This window comes from Podarcis liolepis, assembly GCF_965112155.1.
Source record: "Podarcis liolepis genome assembly, chromosome: 4".
Classification (NCBI taxonomy): Eukaryota; Metazoa; Chordata; class Lepidosauria; order Squamata; family Lacertidae; genus Podarcis; species Podarcis liolepis.
In genome coordinates, this window is record NC_139558.1 from 31,879,955 (window position 1) to 31,900,662 (window position 20,708).

General features: G+C 45.1%; 1 protein-coding gene and 1 long non-coding RNA gene across 2 annotated transcripts in view; one reads left to right on the forward strand and one right to left on the reverse strand.

The window, feature by feature from the left end:
- LOC310705804 (uncharacterized protein) overlaps positions 1 to 20,708 on the reverse strand; it is a 66,569-nt gene that overhangs the window by 6,601 nt on the left and 39,260 nt on the right. The window contains exons 12-16 of the mRNA XM_083500625.1: positions 13,998 to 14,147; positions 12,163 to 12,231; positions 10,882 to 11,131; positions 6,605 to 6,797; positions 4,702 to 4,867 (exon numbers count right to left, since the gene is read on the reverse strand). Of these exons, the coding sequence (XP_083356751.1) occupies positions 4,702 to 4,867; positions 6,605 to 6,797; positions 10,882 to 11,131; positions 12,163 to 12,231; positions 13,998 to 14,147 (828 nt within the window). The remainder of the gene's footprint in view (positions 1 to 4,701; positions 4,868 to 6,604; positions 6,798 to 10,881; positions 11,132 to 12,162; positions 12,232 to 13,997; positions 14,148 to 20,708) is intronic.
- Positions 2,554 to 3,156, forward strand: LOC310706215. The gene is made up of 3 exons (XR_014525760.1): positions 2,554 to 2,782; positions 2,823 to 2,878; positions 3,033 to 3,156. It is a non-coding gene; the product is annotated as an uncharacterized lncRNA (long non-coding RNA).

Genomic DNA, 20,708 nt, shown 5'->3' on the forward strand with positions numbered 1-20,708 from the left:
TTGATGATGGGGAAAAGAGTCCAGGCCTCAGTATGGCCCAGAGGTCTTTTCAACAGAAGATGTTCCTTAGGCTCCAGGGCAGGTAGCCACACCCAGGCAAAATCTCAGGGAGGTAGCAGAGAGCTCTCTCCATCCAAGCTGGGTGGAGTTTATTATTTAATTTCCACTCCTTCCTTCCTTCCTTCCTTCCTTCCTTCCTTCCTTCCTTCCTTCCTTAGGAGCCCAGAAACTGGAAGCCAAAGTCTACTAGAGAAGAAAGTTAGGAGAAAATCAGAGGAGAAGCCAAATGCCCTAACTTGATACTCTCCTGAACTACCTTCAGGACTGGTCTGAGAAATTTTGCTACCAGACGCAGAACAGCAAATGCCTTGCCCACAAACAGTGTGACAGACACCCACACTAAATATGAGCACTGGGTAACATGACTAATTTTATGAGTGTGCTAAAAGACACAACTCTCCTGTTTTTAACACAGGAGAGGTCTGGGATTGACTGTTTGTGGCAGCATTTGTGAGTCAGCAGAAGCAAGGTATTGTGCTTCTTTGAAGATTGCCCCTTGTCCACTCCCAGAGGTTCAATGTATGAGGCAGTAGCATACGGCGAATTTTTTTGTAAGGGAACAGTGAAGGCCAGAGGCACCAGCTTGCAAGTGTGATGGAGGTGGGGGGGGGGAATCACACGCATGAGCACAGCATAGCACCTTCCTCCCTAAACTGGGCAGAAGCTTCCAAGGCTTTGGGAAGGAGGCGCCAGGGGAACATTTAGGGGACTAACCTAGTCCCCGTTAGACCACTGACCACATGCCGCTGGTATGAGGATGCACTTCTGAAACAAAACAAAACTATTTATTTAACGGCACTGAATGAGGATTCCAAATGTGACGATTACATAAACAAGGCACAAAACTTGGTCCAAAGCACACACTCTTTGCAAAGAGCTTTCAGCCACACTGTTTTTAAAATCAAGTCTCAATATAGACTTTTCCCACCTAGACAAACCAGAAACACTCACTCAACCCTTTGTAGGGTTTCACCTTCCCCCTCAGGGAATCAAACTGAGTTGCCCTGCCTGGTTAAAACTTGTTCCTGACTGAGCAGGTAGCTATCTAACTCACTAACTGGCAGTCAATTCTCTATCTGAGCTCACTCAGACAGATCTAGGTCCCAGCCATCTGCCCTCACCGATTGACAGTCTCTATCTGACTGTTAAACTTCCAGCTTCTCAATTTCTGACCTGCCAATCCCTCCTGATTGGCTGATGGCCCAACCAGCTCTCACTGGTTGCTGGGTCCCCAGGAGGCTGACCCAGGGCCTGTCCGTCACACACAATACCAAAGACCGGCCAAGATATTTCAGTGCCTGATGCAGAAAATCACACAGCCACCTCTCCCTGGGAGTAAAATGATGATGAATTAAATAACTAACAGTCTGCTGTGTTTTCATGGCAACTCAAAGTCGGCTGTTTGAGAAGCCACCTCACTCATGGTAGGGCTGGCTCTGGGTACCAAGTGACTCTGCTTTCCATAGCAGCTGCCCTCCCATTTTTCCCAGCAGGAGATCTTCTCTGCCCTCTGCTGGTGGATTATGCCTGAACGATAGCCAGGACTGCCTTTCAAGGATTTCAAAGAGCCCCTCTCTCTTTTCCTAACTCAGACAACTGTGCCCAAACTCCACAGGGCAGCAACCAAGGACAAGGACTTTCAAAAGAAGAAGAAGAAGAAGAAGAAGAGTTTGGATTTGATATCCCGCCTTTCACTCCCTTTAAGGAGTCTCAAAGCGGCTAACATTCTCCTTTCCCTTCCTCCCCCACAACAAACACTCTGTGAGGTGAGTGGGGCTGAGAGACTTCAAAGAAGCGTGACTGCACCCAGCAGCTGCATGTGGAGGAGCGGAGATGCGAACCCGGTTCCCCAGATTATGAGACTACCGCTCTTAACCACTACACCACACTGGCTCTTCATCCTTAAAAGTGGGGGATGCTTTCCTGCAAGTGCAAAAGAGAATAACTACATACTGTATCTGACATCCAAAAGCAACTCCCCGTCTCTACCTCAAGTGACCTGCCCTGTGATGGCCTGGGATTCGGACTCGGAGGCTGAGCCTGAGGGATCCCAGCCTGCACAGGATTCCCCGCCTCCAGAACCAGCTGAGCCGGGGCTGGGGCTTGAGCCTGAAGGGTCCTCACCTGTGCTGGATCCTCAGGTGCAGGCACCAGCTGAGTCTGCTCTGGCCCCTGAGGGGATGGAGGACCCATTGCCTGCAGATGCTCCACTCTCAGCCCCGTCAGAGGAAACTGAGGTTGCCTCTGGGTCCAGTAACCCTCCAGCCTCTGCTGAGCTGCAGAGGCTCAGGGAAGAGAGAGGCGGAGGGAACTAAGTTCCCGCAGGAGGAGCGCTCGCCTCCAGGCCAGGAGAGGCGAGTCACCTGTGGACCAGGGCCGCCCTATGCCTCGGGGCAGATAAAAGCCAGCCAGCCCCAGTCCCAGGTTGTGGGAGCAGAGTTCCTGACCTCACCCGACTCCCTGCCTTGGACCCCGCTTCAGCTTTGACGGACAGCCTCCATACTGCACCCTCGACCTCGGACTGGACTCGGACCTCGCCGCACAGTTAACCCTTGGGAGCAGCACATGTCCAGAGAAAACATGGGATGCTTCCAAACTGTGCTTTTACTGCATAATGGCCATGCTTTGCTCACTAACTTTCTACAGGGCAGCTACATGACATCATCATTAAATGACTGCTTTCCTCCTGCTTCTTCACACTTTCGCAGTGTAGTGTAGTGTAGTGTAGTGTAGTGTAGTGTAGTGTAGTGTAGTGTTCGCAGGTAAAGACGGTCCTAGGACTACTCTTAAAGAATTTAAGAAGAGCCTGCTGGATCCAGTGGCGTAGCTTGGGGGTGCAGGGGGGGCCAGCCGCACCGGGCGCGACATCTGGGGGTTAGGGTTAGGGGGCGCAAATCCACAGGTTAGGGGGCGCAAATTACTTGCCTTGCCCCGGGTGCTGACAACCCACGCTACGCCACTGGCTGGATCAGGCCAGTGGCCCATCTAGTCCAGCATCCTGTTCTCACAGAGGCCAACCAAATGCCTATAGGAAACCCACAAGCAGGATCTGAGCACAGAGCACTCTTCCCCTCCTGTGATTTCCAGAAACTGATATTCAGAAGCATTACCCTTTTCCATGATGCATGGTTTATACATTTAAAACAACATAGTGGGCAGGTGAGCCTATCGCCCTACATCTACTGAAATGCATTTTCAAAATAGTTCCTTTCCCATTTTAGTAGGTTTTTTAATTTACCCGTCTTTTCTGTCAAAGTAATAACATAATTGTCCAATAGTGTTCCAGTTATAAAAGTGCTTTAGTGTGTGTGTGTTTTTTAATGCAAAGAAAAAGCCAACCTGGGGGGACGGGGCACTAGGGTGTCATTCATTGGGAACCCAGTGAACTGATACTAAATGGTAATATATTAGATCTTGAAAAAAAACTAATATATTAGATCTTGAAAGTTTTAACATCAGGGATGGATGGCATGCGTATCTCAATCATGAGAAGGTGAAAGTCAGTAAAGAATTTACAAATCATATATTTAGAAGTGCACTATAAAAGTTTTGGAATAAATATAGATTACAGTTGGAACCACAGACACCTTGCTGTAAAAAAACTGAATATGAGAACAAATTGGCCAACATATAGACAACTATTGAAAGAAGAACAAGGGAAACTCAGATTAAAATCCTTTGAGGAGATACGTCAATATGAAATTGAGAGATGGCATTACAGTGATGCCTCGCAAGACGAAAAGAATCCGTTCTGTGATTCTCTTTGTCTAGTGGTTTTTTCGTCTTGCGAAGCAAGCCCATTGACGGATTAGCGGATTAGCGCTATTAGTGCTATTAGCGGCTTTTAGCGGCTTTTAGCGGCTTATCTGCTGATCGGATCAGCTGATAAGTGGCTTAGCGGCTTAGAAAAGGGGGGGGGAGGGAAAAAACCAGCAGGAACTCGCAAGACATTGTCGTCTTGCGAAGCAAGCCCATAGGAAATTCGTTTTGCGAAGCACCTCCAAAACGGAAAACTCTTTCGTCTAGCGAGTTTTCCGTCTTGCGGGGCATTCGTCTTGCGGGGCACCACTGTATATACAACTAGGAAGTATATTTAATTCTGATCAAAAGAAAGGCTTTGCAAAAGAGGATTGAAAATTCAATATTATAATAATTCAAAACAATAAGAAATTGCTATCTAAAACATATAATATTTTACTGGACTGGGAATTGATGGATAAAGAAGTGAAAGAAACTGTGATTAAATGGGCCCAAAGATGTCGGACATACTATTTATCTAGAGCAATGGGAGAAACTCTGGTGAGAAGATATTCGATTTACCGCCTTATACACAATCAAAGAAAATTTTATCAAGATGTTCCATAGGTGGTACTTAACACCAGTTAAGTTGGCAAAGATATATAAATTGAAATCTAACCTTTGTTGGAGATGTGGCAAAGAAATAGGAACAACAAACCACATGTGATGGAGGTGTGAGGAATCTCTAAGGGATGCAATCTCTAAGGGATGCACTGGAGACCTCATACAATAAAACTAAAAATGGATTCAAGTTTTAAAATTAAAACTGCATACAACCCCATTACATAGGGAATATTTTACAAAATACAGGCTTTACCAAGGAACTAAAACATAAAGATTTACCTTTAACAATCACAAAAATGCTCCTTGAAACATTATATTGATTCCCCAAATAAGTGTATGTTATTTTACATTCATATTTTCCCTTATCATCTTCTCTCACGTTGTTTATTACAAGATATGATTGCAAGACGAAAACTCGTTCATCCTGCTGCACTGCCTTGCATTCCTAAAAGCAAAGAAAGGTTCTGTTTAAATGCACACAGAATGTGAAAAGTACACACTATTTGCTCATGCTTAGTTTGGCTTATCCTAAACAAATCTCTGTATAGAGTCTTATGCTAAACAAATTCACTGTAGAGGAAGGCAAAAATAAGAGAAATTATTATGTTCCTCTATTTTATATAATGTATGCAATAACTATTCAGTCAAACATTCAGCATGAAAAGCAATATTGTACACAGACCTTTTAAAAAGCACCATAGTGACTTTTTCTTATGAAATAACCTGGTTGTATTATGTTAATATATGTTACATTATTTGTTTTGAGTAAAGAGGCAAAGTGGCAAGCGTGTGTCTGCCGGCCCTGTATACTTTTTGCTGTAATGAGCTCTGGAGAAGTTGCAACGTACTAAATTTATGTGCCATCCCATTTATGTCTAGTTTGAGACTAAGCTGCCTAAGAGAATATGTAGTTCCAAACCCACGCTTCTTGAGAAAACTGGAATGAAGGGAGTTGCCTGCCTTGGGCTCACTTCCAGTTTCATAACCCAGATGGGAAAATAAATGATTTTAATTGTAGCCTGGGAGATTTTGCTGGAGAAAATAAGCGGGCAATGGAAGGGGTGGGTGCTCCCTCCCCACCTGATGATGCTTCCTAATAATAATAATAATAATAATAATAATAATAATAATAATAATAATAATAATAATAATTTATTATTTATACCTCGCCCATCTGGCTGGGCTTCCACTCTGGGCAGCTTCCAACAAAATATTAAAATACCGTAATACATCAAACATTAAAAGCTTTCCTAAACAGGGCTGCCTTCAGATGTCTTCTAAAAGTCTGATAGTTGTTGTTCTCTTTGACATCTGGTGGGAGGGCGGGTGCCACTACCAAGAAGGCCCTCTGCCTGGTTCCCTGTAACTTGGCTTCTCGCAGTGAGGGAACCACCAGAAGGCCCTCGGCGCTGGACCTCAGTGTCTGCATAGAACGCATAACTGTCAAGTGTCCCTTATTTGAAGGGACAGTCCCTTATTCCAGCGCCAAGTCCCGCTGCTGTCCCTTATTGATAAATGTCCCTTAAATTTCAAAGGAAGCAGCTCCTCTCCCTCCCGCCCTGCCGGCCAGGGAGGAGGGAGGCTCCAACTGTGTTGCTTGGCTGTGTTGCTCACCCAATAAGAGGTTCTTAAACGACTGGGGGGTGGAGCTTGCATGGCTTGTGTGTGGCTAGTTAATGCAAGCTGAGGGGTTTTTTGAATGCTGGACGCCATTTTGTTGCACGTGCTGCTGCAAACTTTGCTGGGAAGCCATCTTAAGTTGAGGCTGCATAGGCCTTGTGGTGCATGTGATTCAGATTCTATTCAGTTGAACCTCTGGTTACAAAGTTGGTTGGACAGTGTTCTCGAAGCTACCAGCATGAGTTTGACCAGACTGCAGGAGGACAGGAAGACTGGAGTGCCTGGAACAGGTGAGGCTGCAGGTCCCTTATTTTGGCTGCTGGTCCCTTATTTTCAAGGCTGCTGGTCCCTTATTTTCATATCTGTAAGTTGACAGCTATGATAGAACGACGGGGGTGGAGACACTCCTTCAGATATACTCCCCCCCCCCACTGCCCTGGCTCTTCAGTTGTGAGAGAAATGTGGCATTGAGAAGTTACTAACATTAACATTAAGTATTCTTTAGAAGAAAAGAAGTGATGGGGTAGTACCACAGAAGAAGGGGACCTATAAGGGTTTGTACCTTATACCAACGAACAGAGAAAAAATCCAGCTCTCGTGTCAAGTCCTCCGTGTTAGAACACACAATCTTTGCAGCTGATCCTTTTGGTACCGTTTGATTGTAGCTGGACTTCTCATTAAAACAGAGAGCAGCACTGTCGTTGACAACCTGTATTCTAATCCTATTTCTGTAGCATATTGTCGAATTCTGGTAACTAAAGATGAAAATGTCAGAGTTAAAATTACTTCAGTTTTATGCTTTTGCAGCGTAAGCATACCCACAGCCATTCCAAGTGTTACCCCCACCCTCACAATTACTATCTTACGCTCTTTCCTTCTTGCTAATCCCAAAGGAGCTCCTAGCAATAAGATAAGGAAGGCGGCTGTTTGGATACCTTTTGTTATAATGACGACACAGTAGCAAGCAAACTTTTGTTACCAAGTAGACCCCTGTCTACTTTATTGAGGCTGCAATCTTATACTCCCATTGAACTCATAGGGGCGTACTTCAGCCTAGACTAGGGGCATGGGTGTAGCCAGAGGGGCATGGAGTCAGCTCCCCCACCCCTAAATCAAATCAAATAAATAAAAAATACTTAACTAAAAGTAGAAATAATCAGAATAGTTGAAATTGAAATGCGCGCTGAGGTCACCTGGATTATATTGTGAAAGGTTTTCAGCAAATCCAAGAAAAGTTGTTTTAGTCTAGATTTTTTTAAAAATAAGATAAAAAAATGTGTGTTCTTTGTAATTTTGCAAAATATACTCGTTAACCGCATGAAAGGTGCTCCTTGACGTCAATTTTTTATTTGACTTAGTTTTCAAATGACTGAAGATTTTGACAGATTTTTCTGAAAACTTGGCGTCAGAAGAAAGTAATTTTAAAACAACTGTTGTTGAAATGTTTCATTCTGAATCTGCTAGACAGAGCCAGATAGAAGATGGTGACAGGTAGGTGTCTTGCCCCCATCACAACATAAATCCTGGCTTCCCCCATGACTAGGGGTGGGGAACGTCAGGTCTGAGGGGCAATTGCAGTCCTCCAGGCTTCTCTGTCTGGCCCCCAGGACTCTTTCCAGACCCCTCACTGGGCCTGATTCATACGCTCCGTGAGTATTCTTTGCCTGGGTGGAATGTGTACTTGAACTGTAAGAAGGCCTTTCTTGACTGGATGGGGGATAAAGAGAAATGCGTGACTGTGTGTAAAAACTATCCTATGGTAAAAATGTAAAATTTACATTCAGTGATCCGCCCACTTCTGCCTTTGGTGTGGCTCTTGAAAAGTTATGCAAGAGGGAATGTGGTCCACGGGCAGAAAGAAAGGATTTCTCACCCTTGGAGAAGATACATATAGGATTGTACTTCTTGGACCAAATATGGAAACAAATGGAAATAGGAAAATAGATGGTCATAAACGAATACCCACTAAAATTACAGGACCTAAATCTGACGCTTCCATACCTAAGGGTGCAACATCTGAAATCTCCCAATTTGCAAAGGAATCATTTCTAATAGATCTCTGCCAAAATAGTTCAATCTGGTTGCACAGTCATTCCAATCTTACGTCAGTTTGAAGGTTTTCCAAAACAAAACCCTTTAGTCGTTTACCAGTGTTTTTTAACGATGTTTTGAAAACGTTCGGATTGTCCTGGACTTAGGCAATATTGCTGGAATGCAAGCACAAACACTGAAATAAACTGGACTGTGCACATTCCACAGTCAAATAACTGTGAATGCCTGAAGAAATGCTTTTATCCAGAGAGTGTAGTTTTACTGAACTTCATCGAGTTGAGGATTAGGTGATGGGAGGATAAACTAAAGATTACCAGTCATCTTAGGACAAAGATAGATGGCATACCATTTTGGCTGAATGGCTTTGTGCAATGGAAAAGGGGGGTCAGGAATTAGTGTTGGAAAATACTAAGCAATGGGATGCTCTGACTGGTATGAGTCAAACACATTCAGAGCTGTTATACAATCACGTGTCAGTCAATTAGAATTATGAGAACTTTGAATGAAATCTGACAATATTCCCCAAAAGGCAGTCATCCCTCAGCAAAAATAACACAAAGTCTCAAGTCACCATAAATACTAGCAAGTATATACAGTGGTACCTCGGGTTAAGAACTTAATTCGTTCCGGAGGTCCGTTCTTAATCTGAAACTGTTCTTAACCTGAGATACCACTTTAGCTAATGGGGCCTGCCGCTGCTGCCACGCTGCCACCACATGATTTCTGTTCTCATCCTGAAGCATTCTCATCTCATTCTTAACCCAAGGTACTATTTCTGGGTTAGCGAAGTCTGTAACCTGAAGCGTATGTAACCTGAGGTACCACCGTTTAAGCTTTTGTATACTTTCTACCTAAGATAGTGCTGCATGGAACGGATCAAATGGACTGCAGCCCATGAAAGCTTAGACCACAATGAATTTGCTGGTCTTTAAGGTGCCACAAGAGTCTTTGCTGTTAAGATTCTTCAGTGAGAACTACCAATGAAAGTGTAGCTGGCAAAGGGCAGCCAAACTTTTGAAGGCAAAAACCGGTATTACCATTTTGTCTATATACATGAGCGTTGGGGGCAGCATGCAAGGCATGATATACAAGCATCCTAAAGTTAAACCCTGACATGTCATACTTTGAAAGCCACTCTAGTTGAGCACTTGCAAAAGTTCAAGCTTCTAATTCCCATTTAAAGGTAAAGGGACCCCTGACCATTAGGTCCAGTCATGGCCAACTCTGGGGTTGCGGCGTTCATCTCACTTTATTGGCCGAGGGAGCCGGCGTACAGCTTCCGGGTCATGTGGCCAGCATGACTAAGCCACTTCTGGCAAACCAGAGCAGTGCACAGAAATGCTGTTTACCTTCTTGCTGAAGCAGTAGCTATTTACCGTATCTACTTGCACTTTGACGTGCTTTCGAACTGCTAGGTTGGCAGGAGCAGGGACCGAGCAACGGGAGCTCACCCTGTCGCGGGGATTCAAACCGCTGACCTTCTGATCACAAGTCCTAGGCTCTGTGGTTTAATCCACAACGCCACCCGCATCCCAATGCCCATTTAGAGCACCTGTAAAAAGTTTAGTGGTGCTCATGGAACACCAACCTCAGCCACCTCCCCCCTTCCTTGCCCTCGAGGACCCAGGGACTCCCCTCAGTGACGGGGAAGGCAGTAGAAGTAACCGTGTGCACTGCCACTCCTCAGGGGGACATCTACTCTTGTTGGGGAGAGAGACGAAAGTATGGCCCAGCATCTCTTGTGGAATTTGAGGCAAATAGCCTCAAGGGCCTTCTTCCCAGTGGAAATTAATGGAAAGAGCATTGTGTTACCCCTGGGCATATTGGAACATGAACTCCCAAATCCTAACTGGTGGAAATGGATGTTTCCAATATGAGTGGAGGGACAGCTTCCACCTTCAGCCTTCCCTATGGCTGCAGGTAAATTGCTGGGCCTGGGAGTAGCAGGAGAAGGTGCTTGAGGTTGAAGTTTGCTTGCACCAAGCTGTGAACACAGACTTGCTCCACTTGCAAGGAATTGAATTGGGGGGCTCGTGTATGGGCTTTTTGTTTTTGTTTTGCTTTTGAGTGGAATGATCAATCTCGATGACCCTTGGGGTCCCTTCTGATTCTACGATTCTATGATCTGCAACCTCTCTCCAAAGCACAGCCTCAAGCAGCAGTTAAACAATATCTGCTTATCTCAGATTAGTTGCACTGGGAAATACAGTGGTACCTTGGTTCTCAAACACCTTGGTACTCAAACAACCTGGAACCCAAACACTGCAAACCCGGAAGTAAGTGTTCCGGTTTGCAAACTTTTTTCGGAAGCTGAACATGCTCCGTTTTGAGTGTTACGCTTCCGATTTGAGTGTTTCGCCTCCAATTTGAGTGCCACGCTTCCGTTTTGAGTGTTACACTGAGGTCTGTCTGTTTTTGCTATTTATTTTGCGTTTTTGTTTTTGCAAAAAAAAATATGTTTTGTTTTTGTGACTGTGTGGAACCCAGTTCAGCTACTGATTGATTGGTTGTGTGACTGCAGTACATTGTTTATTGCTTTCATTTTATGGATCAATGGTCTCGTTAGATAGTAAAATTCATGTTAAATTGCTGTTTTAGGGGTTGTTTTCCCATTTCTATGGGAAAGTGCACTTTGCTTTTGGAACGCTTTGGTTTTGGGACCATCTTCCTGAACGGATTAAGTTTGAGAACCAAAGTACCACTGCAGTCAGATTTCCAATGGTGTAGCCTGAATTACCACCCTCCGCCATTTACACACATGCACCGCAGTTAAATGCAAGTCCTGACCGTATAACACATTCATATAATCCAGAATCTTCATATCTTGCAGGAATAAACCACAGCTTTGTTCCACGCTGATGAATTCTGGAGGATGGGTCTTTCGTTACAGGTGTTTCATTTCCACTTGTATACCAGCTGAAATTATAGGGTGCGTTTTCAAGATCTGGTGTTGGGTAAAAAAAACAATGGCGTCCTAGAGGTTCTCCTTCAGCAACGTATGGGTTAGCAAATTTAATATCCTGGACAATGCATTTCTCTGCAAGGAGGAAAGGAAATTTTTATTTTTAGTTTCGAGTGAGATTTTTTTTATTGACTGTTAAAGGAGAAATTAACTTCAGCTAACCGATAGGAGCCAACTACATCTACCCACAATGTTGCAAGTTAGGTAATCTTAGGTTATAGTGTCAGACTAGGACCTGGGAGAACAGGGTTCAAATCCCCACTAAGCCATGAAGCTCACTGGGTGACCTTGGGCCTCTCAGCCTGACCTACCTCACAGGGTTGTGGTGGTGAGTTAAATGAGATGGGGGGACAGCCATGTATACCACCTTGTGCTCCTTGGTAAAAACAAGGTGGACTACAGAGCAGTGGCGTAGCGTGGGGGGTGCCAGGGGGGCCGGCCGCACCGGGCGCAACATCTGGGGAGGGGCGCTCACTGCCTCCGGAGTCGCCGAAGAGCCTCGGGCGCAGGCTGTAGCGGAGCCGCATGTCTCGCGGAACCGACGAGCTGTGCGCGCGTCCGGGCTGAAGGCGCCCGGCAGGCAGCGGCTCTCAGCGCTCGCCGCGGAGGACGCGCCAGGCAGCCCCTCCTCACAGCCCCGCCTCCGCCGGTGCTGCTGCAGCTGCTGGGCCGTTGCATTTTCCTCGCCTCTCTGCCCCCCTCCTCCTCCGGGCAAGCATCGTCGTTTGGGCGGCAGCGCCAGCGGCAACTCGCAGGTTAGGGGTTAGGGGGGGGCGCAAATTACTTGCCTTGCCCCGGGTTAGCGGGCGCAAATTACTTGCGTTGCCCCGGGTGCTGACAACTCACGCTACGCCACTGCTACAGAGGTAATAAATAAATACATAATGTAAGAAATAAATAATAAGCTTAAACTCACCCTTGCATAATCATGAACATACAAAGCAAATATCGGCAGCACAGCAGTGAAAAGCCAGAGTTTTAATCCTAGAGTATTTTGGGCATCTAACAAAGATTGCTGGTTTTCACTATTGCTTCATGTCCGCCTCCCCCCCCCCCCTTTAAATATTTGGAAAGTTTCCTACAAAATCAATTTCTGTATCACCCACCTGATTTGAGTACATAGAAGAATGATAGCATAACAGTGCAGGAAATCCCTAATGTGGTCTTCATGTTTTACTACACGAAAGGAAAGAGAGAGAAAGATTCATTAATGCCCTTTTAACTTGATACGTAACCCCAAAACACTTTCATTATTATTTTTACTAGTAACTGGTATCTGCAGCTGCAAGAATGCGTTTTTTTCCTAGTTTTTTGTTCTCCCTCCTTCAAAAAAGAAAAAGTTTCTTAGCACTTCATGCAACAGAAACCAAAAGAAAAGCTTTTCATCTTTCCATCTATGAAGAGAAAATCATTCTCCTACAACATGGAGAATGGGGAAGCCTTTGTGGTGCTAACCATCCACAGTAAGGTGCAGCTACCTTAATAACTATTGTGCTCTAGTAACACAAATAGCTTGCTACGGAAGAAACATATCCCTTTGAAAGTGCACAACATGTTAGTTCATGCACCAGCAAGCAAATGTTAAGTTTTCATGCACATACACAAAACTCATTCTGTTCCTGTTAAGTTGTGGGTGAACATATCAGACGACACAGCGGTTCTTCAAACAGCTCTTCTTTATTCAGATGCCAGAACAGAACTGAATTGAAGGCCTCAGTCAGCCTGCTTATATAGAACTCCAGTACCTTGTTACTGTAACAACTTTCTAAAACTATCCAATCACTGAACGTCACTTTCGATCCTTCATTTGCATACTAACTATCCAATCACTGAACGTCACTTTTGATCCTTCATTTGCATAACTATCTACAGTATCCCCCTGCTGGCCCAGGGTGAGAACTTCAGTACAGAACAGTTCCCACAGCTGGTCCAAGCCATTTACTTGCCTCAGTCAAGCAAGATGGTTTCCTCAACCCCTCATTCCACAAACAAAATCCTAATAAGGCCGCCAAGGAGAACGCTTCCTCCACTTCACCTGAGGGCAACAGGCTAGCTTAGCATGGCCTTTACATCTCTCGCTGCTACTCCATGCACCCAGCACCTGCCCCTCCCCTGAGGTGGCTGCCTCATTCGGCCATTGTAGGTCCAACCCCAACTGCTACACCATTGCCTGGCCACATCTAGGCCTTGCTAGATATAGAGATACCACCTGTTCCCTGGCTGGATACGTTTATGAAGAGATTAGTCTCAGCCCAAGGCGATTATCAGAATCACCACACGGTTGGGTCAAAAGAAAGTTGCTGGAACTTGTGAGAGAGTCATTGACTTCCACACATGCGTTTGCAGCCAATCCCAGCTCAACAACACACATCCCAGTATTAATATACACAGTTGCAGACATGCATTATATTTTGAGATAGAGGTTAAGCAGGTATATTTAAAAAATGAAGCATATGAAGTAACCTCAAGTGTAAGGAATAAGATCGCCGCAAATCCATTATTCGGTGACCAAAAGAAATGGACTATTAAGGAAAAAGGCACAGCTACAACACATAAGCAACAACAACAACAACAACACACCTAAAAAGTGAGAAATCAAAGCAATTTCCCACTTCCGTGGCCCACATAGTAAAGTAACTGTGACTAGCCTGTAATATAAGGCTGTAAAATCACAGAAGGATATTGTAATGATTCCATAGTTCATTAGCCACTGCTTGTAAGGTCGGGGTTGGGCCAAGACATTTGTTGCCTCGGGCAGTAGACAAGATGGCGTCCCCCTCTCCATTCCACATGCAGAAGTTGACTGGACTGGCAGCTGAATCTTATATTTGCAAAGGCACTAGGACCGCATCCTCCACTGCACCTGAGGTTGGCAAGCTTGTTTAGGGCGCCGCATGACACACAGAGCTCTGTCCACACCTTTCCCTTCAGCATTTGATACCTGAGGCAGCTGCCACACTCTGCCTCACAGTATGTTTGGCACCAGGCAATGCCCACAGAAGGTTTAGTAGGCTGTTATCGCTTCCATAGTTATTATTAATTGCTTTCATGCAGTTTTGCTTGAACTGCTCTTCTACAAGGACATTAGAATCTAACAATTATAATCACAAAAAGGAAAAATTTGCCTCTTGCTGGGAGCTATCGATGCAGAATTAACCACAGGTATAAAAATTTTGCCCTGGCTGTCATCAATACTGTATTAAATTAAAGATAATTTATGATCCTCTTTTGTCACCTGCCATTTTAGATCAAACATTATCATATTTATTTGTTGCTGGTTTCAATCTCAAATTTTGCATTATATTATTTTACTTTACTTCTATTCGTTATTGTGGGGAAGACCATGAAGGATTTTCACATTCCAGTTTTGAACTTTAGCCAATGGCAAGATACTACAGAAAAATCCCGAAAAGCCTCTCTGAAGGAATGGAGAGCCTCTCCTGAGCAATATTTATATTTGACCAATGGCAGCTAGAAATGAAGTTATTCTAATAATACAGTTGTCTAATAGTGAGATTGTTTAAAAAAAATGCATTTTCAACTAAGCTGTGAAAATCCAAGATGCTCAAGTCTCCCACTTTGCTTTTTTTTAAAAAAAAAAAAAGATGGTTGTTTCTAACAATCTGAAATATTATTTCTAGCCTCCATTCCTAGCTTCTGCTAAAATTATCAGTGCTTTAAAAGTATTTTCTTACTATCTCATAGGATCTTTAGGTCCAGGGTATCTCAGGAGTCACCTGAACTCCCATATCCCAGCACGATCACTGAAATCATCTTCAGGAGCATTGCTGGTCCATCCCTGAGTTTGTGAGTCACATTTGACAACAACGAGAAACTGAGTCTTTAGTGTCATCGGTCCAGACACTCTGCCAATAAAGATTCAGTGCGTGTCTTCTCTGCCAACTTTTAAAACGCCTGATGAAAACCTTTTTATTCCACCAGCACCTATGCAAGCAATCTCCTACAATGGTTTAATGGTGCTTGTTTTTAACTCTTCTGCTTTAAAATCATTTTTTAATGCTTTCATTGTTTGACTTTTATCTTTTTTAATGTTGTAAACCGCTTTGATACGTTTCATGATGTACAAATACTTTTAATAAACAAATGTACATTCCTCAAAAAAGAAAACAATAGTATACAATGGCAGATCATACCAGCACATTAAGTAGCTCATTTCTAAATACTAAAGAATTTTCTCATTAACCTTCTCAAATATTGGACAGTCATTGTTAGCCTTTATAAAGTTAATTCCACAAACCTGGGGCAGAAGAGAATCAACCACCTTTCAGGTCCAAAAACTCTGTAGTGTCTCATGATGAAGCACCAAACATCTTCTTTCCAGAAAATTCCACCCCAAAGTTGCCTTGCCCCTTGTTACTGTAATCCTTCATGGAAGAGTAGAGTGTGGGTCTATTCTGGCAACAGTTCAATATAAAAAGGCTGGAAAGTCTACAGTACTCCTTAAATGGAAATACAAAAGACTCATTAATATCTCAAAACACCCTTATGTCCGATGAGAGCTCAAAACAGCCATACCACACCTCTCTTTTTGAAGCTCTGTTGAAGAGAAAAACCTGTTGCTGCATTCTGATCTTCTCCTCTATAAAATCAGCTTTGGGCATTATGGAAGTGTGCACATTCGCTGATGGTGAAGACCATGAAATTTAGCACCCTGTGGAGCAGTTCCATTGTACGGAATGCCTGGTGTATACCGAACTTGCCAGTGTACGCTTCTCGCTGCGTAAGGAAAGCTACAGAAGCAAGTCTAATCCGTATCCTACCAGATAGAAGTGGAAACCCACAAGCAGATGTGTGGCAAGAGCTTCACTCCTCTCCTTCAAACGGGTTTTACCCGTTTACAGAGTTGTAGGCAAGGAAGTTGTTAGGGCAGAGCAAACAATTATGCACCAACTTCAAAATAGCACAAATCAAAACTCTGAAAGGGGTGGCTTCCTTCCCAACATTTGCAATGGTGTGGGTGTGCTTAACTCTCTCCAGAGACAAGTTGGAAAAGATAATCTCATCTGAAACAAACAAGGAATTTCACGCAGGAAATTCTTCTGGCCCCAGATTGAGTAAGAGCCATCTGTATGACAGACCAAACAAGTTGAGAGGGAAAATGTGCTTAAAATGTATGCAGTCCAGAGTCTAATATTACCCAACTGCACCTCTGTTTCAAATCATGGTTGCTTCAAAAAAGAGGGTGATATTTTTATCACTTCACTTTGAAGTTGTGGGAGTGGGGGGGGGGGAGAGCGCAAGCATGTGTGCCTGTGGTAATTCACAAGAAGAGACGTCAAACTCTCTCAAATCTCAGCGCTTCCCTTGCTGCTGCAAAACTAGTTGGAACAGTTCTTCAACTCTACATTGAAAAGGACCCTCCAAGATTGGTAAAGAGCATGGCATCATGAAAACGGTGTGAGAGGAAGTCAAAGTACCAGGTCAAGAATGGGAAGAATGTCTGTCAAGTACCTGGAAAAGAGCTAAGAAATTGCCACATCATTTGCACTTGCAAAATGGCATGTACCAAACCCTAATGCACTTCCTTCTTAGGGGTTACCAGCTACGGAGTTGGCCACCTGGTCTACACATCACTTTTGCTGTAGTGGTCACCACATCCTCATCCATATTGTCGGTCACCAGAGGCGTATCTAGGGGTTGGTGAAACCAGGGGGCACAAAAATCACCTATCAGACCATGTGTGGTGCATATGTATGTTGCAATGTGCCACTTCTGTCGCAGTGAGATCAAATGTGGAAGAACCTTCCTTGCACCACAGGACAAAAGTGTGTCAATTTTTCCACCCTTCCTCCTTGCCTCACCTTCACTCCAGATGCTTTGATTACTTGGATCCTGTAAAATGTACCGTATTTTTCGCTCTATAAGACACACTTTTCCCCTCCTAAAAAGTAAGGGGAGATGTGTGTGCGAACGCAGGCAGGAGGCTCTGCTCAGCACTCCCTTTAAAGAACCGTGTGGAGCATGTGTGCGGCTCTTGGGGGCTTTTTCCCGAGGAGGGAGGGGGGCTGCCCTTCTCCCTCCTTGGGGAAAAGCCCCCAAGAGCCGCACACATGCTCCGTGCACTCTTTAAAGGGAGTGTGGCTCTTGGGGGAGCCTTCATCCAGCTGCTCAGAGAGGCTGTGTACGGCTATCCCCCCCAAACCCCTGATCACATATGCTAATGAGCTCTGAAGAACTGGCATTGATTCATGAGGAACTAGATCTTGCGATTGTGGACACAACAATGACCGCTCCCCACATTAAATGGGGGGGGCGCCCTTTGCGTGGTCGCGCGCAGCTTCTGGACCCTATGTGGTACCATTAGAACAGGCTTGGCTTTGCCTCCCCCCAGGTGGGATACCTGGAGGTCTCCGCCTACCTCAGTCGTCCAATCCTGCCTGGGAAAGCGTTGCCAAGGTGATCAGGCCAGGTAAGGGGTGGGACCACCTGCCCACACAATAGAGGGAGGATTTTACCTGGGAATCATCAGTTGGCTCCAGAGCTTCTCCCACCCTACCCACCCTCAGTTAAGACTTCTTTTGCAGGTTAACCTTTTCTCCACAGTTACATGGGCGCTGCTACGTCAAGGTCGCTGTTAAAGGGCCGGAAAGGAATTCTCCTGCTTTGGCAGGTTTGCCTTTCCCATAGCAAAACGTCACAACTTTGGTGGTATCAGGCCTTGGGCGGAATCTTTTAGTCTATCTTCCCTGAATGGGGGTGTGCAGTGGTGACCCACGCCCCCTTCCTCTTTGCGGCGGCGATACCAGGGTTCCCTGTTTAAGGGGTTTTTGAGGGGAAGCTTTGACCGTATGCCTAGAGGTCGTCATTGCTTTCCCCTGCGGCGGCAGCATAACAGGGGCGGGCTCTCTCTGCTTGAACATATGTTCTCCAGAGCCAGCCCATCCACCCCACACACTGGATAACCCTGATATTCCCCAGATCCCCGGCGGGGGACTGGGAGGGATAAACGCCCAATGCCTGAGCCAAGGTCTACCCACATCTGAAACATAATAAAGTTGTGGCCAATTTTAATCCCATAGCACATTGTCTTGAGCCGCCAAGGGTTTGGGGGACTCTGCCTGTCCACGCAATAGAACGCTGTCTGGAGTATTCTTGCTGGGTGAAGATATATTTCTGAGTTTTGCCTGTTGAGACCTATTTTGAACTGTGCCTCAGGAAATTAGCAAGACATGTATAGACAATTAAAATGGGCACATACCAAGGATGAACGCTGCTAAGATTGTCTGCATGTTTTGAAAGTATCTCTGAATTTCCATACCATGTTCTAGCCTAAGGATATGGTATACACAACTTGCCTCAGAAATTGTTATTTGTAAAACTTTGAAAGCTATGGAAAGTTCTGTCACCATCGCTGTAAATTCCTGTTGGCCTTTCCTTTTGTTTCTGTACTCCAAGGGCATTGAGTGTCTTGCAGCTGGAAGTTTGATTTACCCAACAGAAATGTTGCTTACTTCTAGGTGTACTTGGGTTCGTGAATAAATTTAAAAGCAGAAGTCCCAATATAAATGCCATCGCAACACATTCTGCTTGCACCTTCCTTCTGCTTCATTTAATCAGTCACCAATGCATAAGGAAATCTTTTTGTCTTAACACATGACTGCTAAATTCATTCAGGAGCTTTAAGGGAAGGACTTTGCCCAAAGCTTTTGGAAAACAAAATAGAATCATAGAATCATAGAGTTGGAAGAGACCACAAGGGCCATCAAGTCCAACCCCCTGCCAAGCAGGAAACACCATCAGAGCACTCCTGACATATGGTTGTCAAGCCTCTGCTTAAAGACCTCCAAAGAAGGAGACTCCACCACACTCCTTGGCAGCAAATTCCACTGTCGAACAGCTCTTACTATAGAAACACATGGCACTCCAGAACACATGGCAAGACTTCCTTTTACATAAGCCATGTGGCAGGCTTTAAGCCTGCCTTTTTATTTCATAATAAGGCACTCAAGGAAGTAATCAATGAAGATTAAAAGCCATGCAATCGTTTTATTTTATTTTAAATGTAAGCAAACCAGGATTGCTGCCAATAATCAGGGACACCAAGAAAACAATCTAAGAGCTATTCAAGTCACAGACATGCCATGACAAACATATTTCTGCTTGCTGCCTAAACCTCACTCGGGGAGGAGCTAAGTTCACCTCTTGAGGCAGGAAATTCCAGAGTTTGGAAACTGCAGCAGGGAAGAACATCCCATGTTTCTGGCAACACCACCTCCAGAGATAAGGCACAGAACAGAGCCTCCCCAACAACGCGAGTGCGTGGGCAAGAGCACATGAGAAGTGTCCTTAGGAACCTACCTTAGATCTTCAGTTACCTTTGATGCATTTGACTCAGCATTGTCCACACTGAATGGCAAATAGCTCTCCAGGGTTTCATATAGGATTCTTTGGGGAGATGCCAGGAATTGAACCGGGAACCTTCTGCATTCAAAGCAGATGCTTTGCCACTGAACCACAGCTCTTCTCTTAGAGTCCCTTTCAAGTAACCTGGTCTAAAACCCTGAAAGCTCAGAATGAGCAGAAAAGCCAGTGGGGTTGATAAAATTCCACTCCTTCTCAATATGAGGAGGGGATGCCTTTGCCACACCCTCCTCCCCTGCAAGATGAGGAGAGGTGGACTCTCCCACAGGGGCCATGTGGGCAACCACATGGGATGATGTGCCCTATAGAAGTGGAGAGCAGGCTATTTCAGCCCACTCCATAGCTGACTCCATAGCTGACTAATATCAAAGGCAGAGTAGTCAGGCACATTGGGGTGAACGCTGAAGAAGAAGAAGAAGAAGAAGAAGAAGAAGAAGAAGAAGAAGAAGAAGAAGAAGAAGAAGAAGAAGAAGAAGACGAGGAGGAGGAGGAGGAGGAGGAGGAGGAGGAGGGAGTTTGGATTTGATATCCCGCTTTATCACTACCCGAAGGAGTCTCAAAGCGGCTAACATTCTCCTTTCCTTTCCCTTCCTCCCCCACAACAAACACTCTGTGAGGTGAGTGGGGCTGAGAGACTTCAGAGAAGGGTGACTGGCCCAAGGTCACCCAGCAGCTCCATGTGGAGGAGCGGAGACGTGAACCCAGTTCACCAGATTACGAGTCCACCGCTCTTAACCACTACACCACACTAAGAGGGTAACAGTGTGCATGTCATGTTCATATACCCAAGAGATGCAGTTGGCGCTGTAGTCCAAACCACTGAGCCTCTTGGACTTGCCGATCGGAAGGTGGGCAGTTTGAATCCACGTGACGGGGTGAGCTCCCGTTGCTCTTTCCCAGCTCCTGCCAACCTAGCAGTTTGAAAGCACGCCAGTGCAAGTAGATAAATAGGTACTGATGTGGTGGGAAGGTAAATGAGGTTTCCGTGTGCTCTGGCTTTCATCATGGTGTTCTGTTACTCCAGAAGTGGTTTAGTCATGCTGCCCACATGACCCTGAAAGCTGTCTGTGGACAAACGCCGGCTCCCTCGGCCTGAAGCGAGATGAGCGCCGCAACCCATAGTTGCCATTGACTGGACTTAACCATCCAGGGGTCATTTACCTTTTACCTTTACCTTACCCAAGGAGTATGCAGTGAGGGGGAGGAGTTCCCTCAGGCCTTGCTGGGTGATCACAGCATGCGCCTGGTAGCTGGCTCAGAAGATGGGGAA